Source organism: Mustela putorius, unplaced genomic scaffold (genome assembly GCF_011764305.1).
Source record: "Mustela putorius furo isolate JIRA1106 unplaced genomic scaffold, ASM1176430v1.1 tig00003858_pilon_pilon_pilon, whole genome shotgun sequence".
Classification (NCBI taxonomy): Eukaryota; Metazoa; Chordata; class Mammalia; order Carnivora; family Mustelidae; genus Mustela; species Mustela putorius.
In genome coordinates, this window is record NW_025422010.1 from 27,138,004 (window position 1) to 27,150,585 (window position 12,582).

At 44.5% G+C, this 12,582-nt stretch overlaps 1 protein-coding gene across 3 annotated transcripts in view; it reads left to right on the forward strand.

Moving 5' to 3' along the window:
* Window positions 1-2,812: 2,812 nt before the first annotated feature.
* Window positions 2,813-12,582, forward strand: part of RNF125 (ring finger protein 125) — a 49,897-nt gene continuing 40,127 nt past the window's right edge. The window contains exon 1 of one of the 3 annotated variants that reach the window (XM_004742885.3): window positions 2,813-3,174. In XM_004742885.3, coding sequence (XP_004742942.1) covers window positions 3,011-3,174 — 164 coding nt within the window. In that variant the 5' untranslated portion in view covers window positions 2,813-3,010. The remainder of the gene's footprint in view (window positions 3,175-12,582) is intronic. The other 2 variants (XM_004742887.3, XM_004742886.3) reach the window with 2 other exon arrangements.

Genomic DNA, 12,582 nt, shown 5'->3' on the forward strand with positions numbered 1-12,582 from the left:
ATTCAATGTGATGAGGAAGGGGAAGAAATCAAGATGGCGCCCAGGCATCTGGATTGAGCTACCCGCTGGACTATAGCACCATTTACTAAGAGAGGGATAAAAAACTGGAAGTAGAGCAGGTGGGAGTTTACTACAATGAGTTCATTATTGGACAGGTTGAATGAAGGTGCCTGAAGCAACCAGGTGGTTATGTCAAGCAAGCAGTTGGGCATTTGAGTGGCCAGAGAAGACATAAAGACTTGGGAGTTTTTGGAACCAAGATGGTAACAGAATCTATGTAAGTTTTGAGATTCGGGAGGGAGCAAGGAATGAGAAAAGGTCCTAAGACAGAATCCTAGGACCCCTAGCACTTAGCTTTTCCATGGAGAAGAAGAGGCCAGCAAAGGAGATGGAGAAGAATAGCCAGAAAGAAAGAAGGAAAGCCAAAGAGTTTCTACAAGGAGGGAGTGCTCTATACCAACAAATGTAGTTGAAAGGTCACAGAAGAAAAAGATTAAAAAGATTCTTTGGCTTCAGCCACAAGAAGGCCACTGGTGACACTGGTAATGAAGCAGCTTTTAGACAGAGGGAAGTGGTGTGGTTGGTTCAGAACCCAGGCTAGACTAGATAAAGAGAGGATAATTAAGAAATGGAGACACAGATGGTGGAGAAGCAGGTCAAGAAATTTGGTCTTCAAGAGGACATTGGGCAGGAGCTGAGGGACAGCTCTTTTTATTTCTTTCTTTTTAAGAAAGGGAGGGGCTTCTTTTTATTTCTTTCTTTTTAAGATTTTATTTATCTTATAGGGAAAGAGATCATGTGTGAGCATATGCATACATGAATGTGGGGGAGGGGCAGAGGAAGAAGAAAGAATCTTAAGCAGGCTCCACACACAGCATGGAGCCCAGCGTGGGGCTCCATCTGACTACCCTGAGATCATGACCTGAACCAAAAGCAAGAGTTGAGCGCTAGAGCAACTGAGCCACCCAGGTGCCCCTGTTTTTCTTTTAAAGATAGGAATGGTGGGGCATCCCTCTCTGTTCCCCTCTGTTCCTCCATCCCTCCGCACTCATGCATGCACTCTCCCTCTCTCATAAATAAATAAATTAAATCAATCTTTAAAAATAGGGATGGCTATTTTCCCTTCACCTCTACATCCAATTCATTTGTAAGCCCCTTTGCATCTTTCTCATAAATGTATCCCAAATCTGTCTATCTCTCGCCTTCGACCCCGATAACCCCTTGGTTCGAACCATCCTCACTTGGGCTAATTCAGTCGCCTCTGATTGGTTTCTCTGCTTCCATTCTTATTTTGTTCTTAGCTTTTTGAAACCACAGAACAGTAACAGTAAATGAAATCATGGTTTTGAAATAAAATCCAAACTCTTGGTCCTGACCTATGAGATCAAATATAATCAGGCCATTCTCCTATCTTAAGGGATCCCATTCTACCGTACTGGTCCTGTGCTCTGTCTCTACATGGCTTCTTTCTGTTCTTTGTTCCTTGCTCACTCACTGGTCCCTGTGCTTAGTAAGCTTTTTCCAACATCTCTTAATGGCTGACTCCTTTTCATTATTCATGACTGCTCAAATGTTGCCTTATCCAAAAAGTATTCTCTGACCTTTTTATTCTCCCCATTCCCACCCTCAGTCCCTGTTTTACCTTCTTCACGGCTCTTACCATGTGAAATGATCTTGTTCATTTGTTTATCTGTTGATTACTTTCATCTTCTCATTAAAAGTAACATCTGGGGAAAAATGGGTAAAGTTTATGGGATTGTTACATATTACATGTATTACTGCATGATGTATAGTGTGGACCATATATTACACATATGTATATGTATATTTATGTATATGTATATTACATAATTACATGTATTACATTATATGTGTTATGTATAAATGATAAGTGTATGAATCTGTATCTCAAAAGAAATGCTTTTGCTTTTGTTTTTTTAAAGTAAGTTCTGTGAGAACTGGGATTTGGTCTCCTTGTCAGGAACTGTGCTCCCATTACTGGAATGCATCGGGTACTAAAGAAATCTTATTAAATGCTTTATGGGACGTTTTTTTCCCCAAAATTTTATTTATTTATTTATTTATTTATTTATGTATTTGAGAGAGAGTGAGAGCAGAGGGGGAGAAGTAGAGGGAGGGGGCAAAAGAGGGAGAAGTGGACTCCCGGCTGAGCAGGGAGCCTTAACTGGGGCTCTATCCCAGGACCCGGAGATGGTGACCAAGCAGTAGGCAGACGCTTAGCCGACTGAGCTACCCAGGCACCCAAATGTGTGACTTAATAAATGATATATTTGGTCATGTCTAAAAGAGGTTAGGGCAGGGACTCGGAGCAACAGCAGGATACCGTGAGCTGAGGAAACTGGGGTGATAGAATTTAGCACTAGATTCCTTGTCCTGGAGTTGAGCTTCGAATCTGGGTCTCCAGAACCCTTTTCACTGCCCCATGCTACCTCTCCATTAATGGAGTATTGATTGATCCGATGTTCAAGTCCTGGTTAGCACAGTCTTAGGAGACGCACCCGTCATAGAAGGTCTTCGTTTCCTTTTATGATTACAACAGTGGACAGGATCATCACCTTACCAGCGGGTTCTGGTTCCCATAAAGCACGACCAGACCCACATTCCCTCGAACTTGTAAGGAGGATGTATGCGAACGCCCGGAAGGAAGGCTCACGCCCGGCCCAGGTCCCTGGCTGGGCAGTTGAGGTTTCAGGTTTCAATTCTCCCAGGAGCGCGGGCTGTCGCATCGCGCACAGTGCGGCTGCCGCCTCCGCCTGCACGTCTCCGCCGAGGCAGCCAGCGAAAGCCAGTTCCAGGCGTGGCGGCGCACTCGTCTGCCCTAGACGGAGGTTGGGCGCCGGGGCTGAGGCTGCTGCTAGGCGCTCTAGCTGGACGCGCTGGGAGGCGGTGATCACAGCTGGGCCGGGACTTCCTTCCTCTACCGCAGGACAACAAAACAACCGGCAGCAGGCACTGAGCTCTTGGCAGCTGTCTGGGCGAGAAGCGCACGATGGGCTCCGTGCTGAGCAGCGATAGCGGCAAATCCGCCCCCGCCTCGGCCGCCCCGCGGGCCCTGGAGCGCAAGGGGGACCCCGAGCTGCCCGTCACGTCCTTCGACTGTTCTGTATGCCTCGAGGTGTTGCACCAGCCTGTCCGGACCCGCTGTGGCCACGTGTAAGTGCCGGGGGAGCTCGGCTTGCGCGCCCGCTTCTGGGGAGGGCGAGGTGGGATTTCAGAAGCCCGCGCCCGAATGGTGCTGCTGCAGGGAGACGCCCGGACCTGGGCAGTCCACACCACGGGAAAAATGACCGGTCGGAAGGTGACCCAGGATTTCAGGAGGCGAAGACAGCAACAAGCGGGCCCTGCAGCGCCTCCCGCCTCCCTATCCCTCGTCCCCCGCCCCCGGCCCCTCCGCCGGTCGCTGCTTGTTCCCGAAGCCTAGGTGTAGAGCCCAGGGATGGGGTTCCCAGGCGAACGACCCGCCAGGAGCTAGGGCTCACCAGCGGGGGAAGGTGCTCTTGGCCGGACAGCCGGCACCTGCTTGGGCACAAGGTAGTAGGCTGCTGCACAGCAGTTACCCGCCGAGCTCAGTTAATTGCGAGGTGCTTCCCTCACCGCCCCCCCCCCCCACCCAGGTCGGATTTATTTTGCTGGCTCTCTGCACGCTTCCAGAACGCCCACTGAGGCTAGCCTCTTGAGTAAATACAGATCTGTGCAAACTGGCCTTCCATTCCCGCCTTCCTTTTCTAATACAAATACTCAAGCCCCTCAAAGATCAACTCAAATTGGAACGTCCAAGAGACTCTGTAGTCGTTAGAGTTTAAATACCTGTCAGGGTGTGATGGGGACTTGAACGTTAGCACCAAGCCTTGAGTGAGCCCTTAAAATCCAACCACGAAGTGACAGGAGGCTACAGTCTGCCTTACACAGCGCTTCCCTAAATCGATGGAAAGAACAGATAAAAACGAGTAGTTTCTAAAAAGAGTTTGAAAACAGAATCCCTGTATAAAAGGCACACCCTTAATGCGTGCTTGAGTAACTAGAAATGGGAGTTGGATCTCTGGATTCGTGTTTTCGGTTTACTTAGAAGCTTTCTTGCCGTGGCTGCACGGTTGTGCCACCGGGTGTGTGCATGTTGGTGTGGGCGGAGGTGGGGGGCGGGGTGCTGGCGGAGTTGCATAGAGTGGGAGTGGAAGCCCTCTTGATGTCTTTGGCTGACTGGGGCAATACCGTAATGGCTAGGAAGTGCTTCTGGCTTACCAGGGGGGAAAAAAATACCATATTAAAAATGCAAGGGCACAAAAGGTTTTTCAGAGGACTTAGGTGGTCCTTGACACCTATAGACTAGTAACTGAGAAGCACCACGGAAAAACCGGCTGCTATCCAGGAAGAAAAACGCAGCCCACACAGTGTTTAAATAGCGAGTGCCCTAGTCCTTATTTTGTGGCTCTTTTTTCAAGGCCTGTTGTTTCAGCTATGTACTTTAAACTCCAGTCTAATTGACCTCCTGACTGATGACTGATGTTGTTTCCCAGCTGGTCCAGATGTAGCTCATTGACATAAATCCCAAGGCCAAGATGGAAGCCAAGGTACTGAAAGACCCGCGAATCCCCTTACCCAAGAATCCAACACTGCCACTGGATGCAATCAGCAAGAGGTTCTTTATTGTTACGCAGGCGCCTGCGGGTGGTCAGCGCGCGCCTGCGGGTGGTCAGCAGCTCCTGCTAGCTGAGCACACCCGGCTGGGGTGGTGCCGGGTTTTTATAGACAGGTACAAACAAGTTTTGGGTGGGGCGCAACTGATTGGTGGACAGTTTGAACTTTTGAAAAAGGCATACTTGGTGTTAGTGGAGTGGATCAGGGGACCCACATGTGAAAGCAGACAAAGCAATCTTACAGAAGCAGAACTGGCCAGTTAGCCCACGCATGCGAAGAGAGCGGCGGGAAGGGGAAGTTAGACCTTACTACTCAGCAGAAAGACATCCTGTCTACGTGACTATGTGGCCCCCTGCCTACATGACCATGCCCCTGCTATTAGGAGAGGGTATCTTGTTCAAACAGGAGTCAAGTGTCATGCCTTAGTAGCCAAGCTGTTACAGAAAGGCAAAAGAGCAGTTACATTGAATTCAACCCTGGGGGAAGGGTCTTTTCACTGCAAGGGGAGGAGGGGTACTCTTACACAACAAAAGAGCAGTTAATTATTTAAAGACTGGGGGGGGTCTTTCATTCCCCCCTTTTTCTTGATCATGGATAGAATCTTATATCCATTCGTCTTGTTCTTGCATGTCCTGCCCTTGCATTGAGCTAGTCCGGGGCTCTGTTTGCTTGAGGAGTTGGTATCGCTGTGTCAGTACCATAGTCTGAAAAACAGACAGGTGATCTTTAATGAACTGTACTAACCTGTTTAAGACACAAGGACCAAAAGTTAGAATTAATAACAGAATGATGAGAGGGCCCGTTATAGATGACAACAAAGTAGTAAGCCAAGGCAATCTGTTGAACCAGTTTTCGCAGTGGAGAAGGGTGAAGAGGGGGTGCAAGGCATCAGCCCCTTCTCCATCCTCAGCCAGCCTCCTGCTCCTTGATTCCCCCCTGAACAATCTTGACCCTGAAATCTTTAAGGTGGTTGAAGGTGGAAGGTCTCATCTTCTGTAACTTCTTCCTGCTGAATAGGGGCGTAGAGCTGTCCCTACCTACTGGGGTCAATATTGATCAGTGGAGGAATGTATAGGGGAGTTAGGAAAGGCGGAGGCAGCCGAATCCAGCGCTGACAGCGAAGAGGCGTCCTCTCACGCGACAAGGATCGTCTGTCATGGTGAAGTCATTGCAGCAATGGAGTCTCGGCACCAAGTAGAGAAACATTGAACAAAGCAACATATTAAGGTTAATAAGGCGATAATGAGAAGCCCGAAAAGGAGATTCGGCCATAGTCCTCCTTCAAACCAGGAACTTAACCATTCACTGAGAGAGAAGGATCTTGTAGGGCCTTAATCTGGGTATTCATATCCTTTATTAGTCCTGTGATACTTTTGTGATAGTCTGGAATGTACACACAACATTCTGTCTTGATAATTGCACATGTGCCACCCTGGGCTGCTGTCAGGACATCTAAGGCCATCCTTAGTATAGCGATAAGGAGGGTTTTGGAACTTAGGCCCATATTGGATTGGGGAGTTATGGATTGACAGCAATCCCCTTTCCTTCCAAATAGCTCCATGGGCATGTAGTACCAGGAAGGCATATTTGGAGTCAGTGTTAATGTTTTTAGGCTTTGGCAATTGCAAAGTGCTAGTGAGCACTTTGGCACACCTAGCTTTTCTTTATTTTTTTTTCTATGAAAACTACTGTCATCAGAAAACAAACTGTCATTCATATTTTTAACAGGGGCATCTTAAATCTGGCCAGATAGAGTAAGCAAGATCAATAACCTTTGAACATTTTTGCTCTATAGAGAAAGAAGTACAGTAGTCAGGTTCAGGCATACAGGTAACTAGGTTTAAAGTTTGACAAGTTTTAAGTATTATTTCTGGCTTATCTGTTAGTGTAGCCCATATTTAATAAGTCGGCCTCCATCATCCATTGGTGGTCTTTGGCTTCTAAGACAAATCTGGACCTGATGTGAAGTTATTACAGTCAGGGACAGTTCCATAGTGAGGTTTGAGGCACTTTTATAGGAGGGCTGTTCCATGCTTAGCTAAAGCATCTATTTGCAATTGCACCTCAACAGAGGTGGCCTCTAGGATAAATATGACAAAGGGATGAAACCAAGAAGACGACCTTTGAGTGGTCCAGCCTTAACAATATCCTGATTACAGAGGATCACTGGCAAGTGAGAAAACTTGTCAAGAGATAAGGGGAGTCCCCCATGGATTATTCAATCCATTCATAAAGAAAGTGGGGTCATCCACGGTGCCTCCAAGTCCATAGTTGATCCTATGGAGTGCAATAGGCTGGCTTTTAGGCAATTTCATTATCCCAGCCACACATAAGGGGTTAGTTAAGTTATACAATTGTAGGGGAATCAATCCCATTTTCCAGTTGTTTAATCATGTGCCGTGGGGTCTGCGAATATCCCCACAAAACAGTAAGATCAACTAAAGAAGCTATTGTACAACTTCTCTGAAGTTTACCTCAAATTGTTTAGCTTAGGTAAACATTTAAAGACAATCAAATCTAGAATTTAACATCCATAAAGGTGTGTTACTAAAACAATTTTTCTCTCTAAAATAACCCTCATTTACAGAGATAGTGAAATCAGGACTAATTCACTTGTGAAAAACAAGTCCAGTTTTTAACAAACTTGGCCCATTATTTACATAAGCTCAGCAAGAACAGTGACTGTGATCAATAGATCTTTTAGAATCTGCTTTGCTGGAACTTTGTATAAGGAATCTCTAGGTTGAACTTTTAGTAGCCTCTCCGGGCCAGAAGCCAAGCCCTGTACTTGCCATGAGGCATGCCTGCAATACCTTTGGGCGAATTCCTCTTCCCGAGACTGCACCTACCAAGGAGTGACATTCTTTACTCACCTGGTGGGGCTGCTGGGAACTCTGTAAGCAAGGTATCAGGCCAACAGTCCCAAGGGGCTTTATGGCTCCAGGTTTCATAAAGTCAACCTTAGTTCCTTTAAATTATCTGGTCATATCTGAGTTTATGCATATCTTTCTCAAATATGACATTCCAGTCAAAGCCTTGGTAAAATAACCAGTTTCCAATGGTGTCCTGTTACAAGGAGAACAGATTCTTATTGAACTTATGCAAATGACTGATTGGCCATAGAAGAATGCTTACTGAGACCTTTTGGTTTCAGAGGGTTCATATAGAGAGAAAAGCTTGAATGCTTTGAGCACTTTTACAAATGAGCACTTATACATCTCTATAAGTTACAGATAACTTAAGAAAAAGTATCCCTAGTCTGGAAGAGCAAACATTAGAGAGAACCGGCAATGTTTAAAATAAGACAAAACATTAAGAGACACAACATTATAATCTTTTAGTTCATTTAGTCCCATGTTACTAAATCTGGTGAATGTGGCTTTAGTCAGTTCTGGAAATTCTTACCCATTTCAGTTTTAGGATTTTCAAGTATATCAAATATCTATATTTGTCCTGAAAGTCCTTTACAGGAATCCCCTTGAAGATAAAACTCATTTTACCAGAGAATTAAAACAATTATAAATTACAAAAACTCAGAATGGATATGGTTAAAGCTAAAGAGACATGGGAGTTTACAATTTAGCTGCAAGGAAATCAGGTTATTTCTGTGATACATAACATTTCCATAATTACAGTATCAAGCGATGATCTCTCAAAACATTAAAACTTTAGGAAGTGCGTAGAATCTCTAAAATAGTTATAGTATTTTCCCAAATGTAATCCAAGGTTTATCATTGGTTCAGTAGTACTTCATGAGCAACTTCACATACCAAGGAAAAGCCTGAGTTAAAGAGATTTACAATTTAAATCCTGTCAACATTTCCTAAAATCTTAGAAAGTTTTAAAGCACATGCCTAAATATAATTAGGGATGTTAAACACCTGATAAACAAAACATAGAAACTGGTTTTTCTGGGCAGGCAAAGAGAAAACCATTTACATTTTCTTAACAGCAGATCAATTGATCTAAGAAAACATTGTCCTTTTGAACAGAGACAATTTCAGTCTTGTACCAATGTACCTTTAAAACCCATTCATTCAATCTTAATCCATTCTTGACCATAGATAAAATTCCTTTTCTGAAGATTTCCCTTCACAAACCTTCTACAACTTTCCTTTGCATTCAGGTTTGTCCCAAGCCATTTCCTTCTAAACAACCATCTCATTTAGGACAAAATTACCTTCCCTTACCTTCAACAAAATGTATTCCCATTCCTTAAGTCTTTCTTACATGTCATCTACTTTCCTAGAGTTTCCTTTTATTTCCATCAGTCTTAGTTACACTAAGTAGAACTTTGTATTCTTAGAAACACCTTTAGTTATTAACCAATTGTGAACTGTTAAAACATAATTCTTCAGGTGGCAATTTATGTATCAGTTAAGTGGCAAACAAGTTTACCAGCAGATTTAAATACTCTTAGTTTCTTTGCAGTAAGTAAAAAAGCACAAACCTACATCCAGTAATTAATGACTTAGCATTTTATCCTGTTTGGTTAAGACCTAGATGTCCACAATTTAATTCCACTTGTCATCCAAGCAAAACTTTAAAACTTTCAGATTACCAAAGACTTTGAAAGCTACTTCAGCAATTACCCATTAGAACTTTGAGACAGACAATTAACCATCAGTTTAGTCATTCCTTTGCTAACAAATTTTAACAAGTAACATGAGCTTATTTGACCTTCAGTAAACTTTGATAGAATAAAAGTTTCACATTTACTGCTGTAACTTCAAAGACACGTCTTATCTTAATTAAACCAATAATCTTAACTTAGTTCCAATACTGATTTACGTTCCACCTGGACCCACTCCACTTTGAATGTTTACCTGAGGCATGCGTGGGAAGATCTGGAGTGGGGAGGTGTTAGGTCCAGGGGGTGTTGTTCTTGCTCCTTGACAGTGGAGAGAGAAGGAGCTGTGGTGCATGATCTAGAGGCCAGTCATGCAGGCTGCACACACGTTGGTACAGAAACACGTAAGGGGGAAACAGAAGAAACAAAGTGCTGCCAGGAGGCAGAGAAAGGATTCCCAGTTTTGGAGCTCCTAAGCCCCAACAGAGGAGCAGACACCATGCTTTCCCACCAGCAAGGGGGAAGGGGTTAAGCAGTCTAAGTCAGGCCAGAGAACACAAGGAAACTTCCCCGAAACAAAGAGAGTTTCGGCAGCTGCTTGGGAATATTCCTTATAGTCTCTGTCTCGAGTGAGACCAACCCCAGTTGGCTCCAGTTATACCCATTAACATGGGAAGTGAATGAGGGAGAAGCCCCATTTTAGACTCAAAGAAAACACCAAGGACAACGAGTAGAACACACAAAACAATTAACAAAAAGGTCGCTGCGCGGTTTCGGTATGCTACCGAAAGCAAGGTTTCCACCGGCCCAGAGGAGCCTCGAGATCTCCCTGCGGTGGACAAATTCCGTCCAGGGCCAAGGGGTTCCTCTGGAACGGACAAACGGATATAACCCTCGGACAAATGAGGGGCTCCAAAAAATTGGGCCCCTCGACACCCTGGAGCGTCCCCCAGGGTTGGCAGGGGAGAAGTCCGAGCTCGTCAGCTCCTTCTCAAGCTGCCTACAAATACAATCCAACAACGCACGCTGTTGTACAAACACTATACCGCTACCCGCAGTATAGGTCAAACAGAGGCCTCTCAAGACTAGAGACAAACAAGAACACGAGACTGGATACAAACGAGAACATGAGACAGGAGACAAGAATGCTGGCCAGCTTACCTCCCGGTGGGAGTCAGTTGGATCCGTGGGCAGGAGTCCGATGATCTCGGTGGGACCTCCAAATGAAAGACCCGCGGATCCCCTTACCCAAGAATCCAACACTGCCACTGGATGCAATCAGCAAGAGGTTCTTTATTGTTACGCAGGCGCCTGCGGGTGGTCAGCGCGCGCCTGCGGGTGGTCAGCAGCTCCTGCTAGCTGAGCACACCCGGCTGGGGTGGTGCCGGGTTTTTATAGACAGGTACAAACAAGTTTTGGGTGGGGCGCAACTGATTGGTGGACAGTTTGAACTTTTGAAAAAGGCATACTTGGTGTTAGTGGAGTGGATCAGGGGACCCACATGTGAAAGCAGACAAAGCAATCTTACAGAAGCAGAACTGGCCAGTTAGCCCACGCATGCGAAGAGAGCGGCGGGAAGGGGAAGTTAGACCTTACTACTCAGCAGAAAGACATCCTGTCTACGTGACTATGTGGCCCCCTGCCTACATGACCATGCCCCTGCTATTAGGAGAGGGTATCTTGTTCAAACAGGAGTCAAGTGTCATGCCTTAGTAGCCAAGCTGTTACAGAAAGGCAAAAGAGCAGTTACATTGAATTCAACCCTGGGGGAAGGGTCTTTTCACTGCAAGGGGAGGAGGGGTACTCTTACACAACAAAAGAGCAGTTAATTATTTAAAGACTGGGGGGGGTCTTTCAGTACCATTGTGTAACAGTGTAACCTATTGATTAGTTCAGGGTGGTAATAACCTCCTGGTAAGTGTGGGTAAATTTAGTCTGTATGAGCATTAAGTTGCACCAGAGATCCACATGAAGTCTTGAAGGTTCCTTTTGTAGAACTGAAGTGGGTGACTTTGTTACTGGAGATTGTTGTCTGATTGGGGATTGTTTTCCCTGGTTTGGATTTTGAAGGCTGTAACTTGCTGTTTGCAGTGTTTTTGCCTCTGCTAAAGGATAGTAAAATGTGTAAAAAGTTAAATCTTTTGTTTAATCTTTTTCTTTGTTAGAGTTTGAATAGGAAACCAGCAACTGGAAAAATAGTCATGGAGTAGCACAACAAGGGCTGGACGAATGGCCTTCCCTCACTTTACTGTTCTTTGTTTTGACAAATCTATGTCCATTGTTCTGGCTGTGGGCAGAATTTCCATATTCCTCCTTTTGGCAAATTTACTTGGGCCCCCTCCACTTTATAAATGTTAACTAGAGTTCCTTCTGCACTGGCGAGAGTGAGTGCTAGTAACACCATTTGTACTTCTTAAGTGAATTACTCCCTTCCATTGACCTTAGATTGGAAAATGAAGAAAAGCAAATGAAATCTCTCTATATTATCCCATCTTGAAGCTAATTTCCAAACTTGTTGAACTCTTTTGTTGATGCTGATTTCCGTTGAAACCTATTTCAAGTCAAGCAAGTTATTAATAATGGTAAAAATGCATTGAATGAATATGTATGTAGCACTCTATAAATTGTAGGAATGGTGGGCTTAAGAGAGAGCAGGATTTGGATTCAGCCCTGCCACAGATCTGCTGTGTGACCACCATGTTGCTTAATCTCTTTTATTGTTTGTTCATTTGTAAAATATGGTGAATAATGGAATTTTTATAAGAGTATTAAAAAAATGTAAAAGTGGCCCATCATAAAGACTCAACACATAATTTCTGTTTCTTTTAAAGTCATCTCACAAAGCAAAAATCCAGGAATGGGTATTATGTCTTATCTGTATTTCTTTTGGAATAAAACTGGGCCACAAAAGATAGACCTCTGACATTTCTGAGATGTCCCAGATAGCCTTCCTTTTAGCTTGGTTCTTTTTTCCTTTGGTGGCCTTTAATTTAAGAAGTTCTGTTTTAATGTGCTGTCATTTCAAATTGACTTTATTCATATCTCTGTTTATCAGTTGTTAAAACATTTTGGGGAAAAGGTTTCCTACCTCTGCCTTTTCTTCCGTTATCAGTGGGAGGGAGGAGGGTGCTGATAAGTTGAAGCTGTGTAAGTGAAACTGAAAGGGAATCCAATTTACGTTTAAAATAAGTATTTATAAAGAAATGTGTGGACCAGTTGGGTAGGATAGATAAAGGGGGAGAAAGGCGTGGAAGGCAACTCCCTAACAGGTGACAGAGATAAAGTGGGGCAGAGTTCGGCTCCGGAGATAATAGAACTCCTGATGCAGCTTGTCAGGTATATAGTAGTCTGATAGG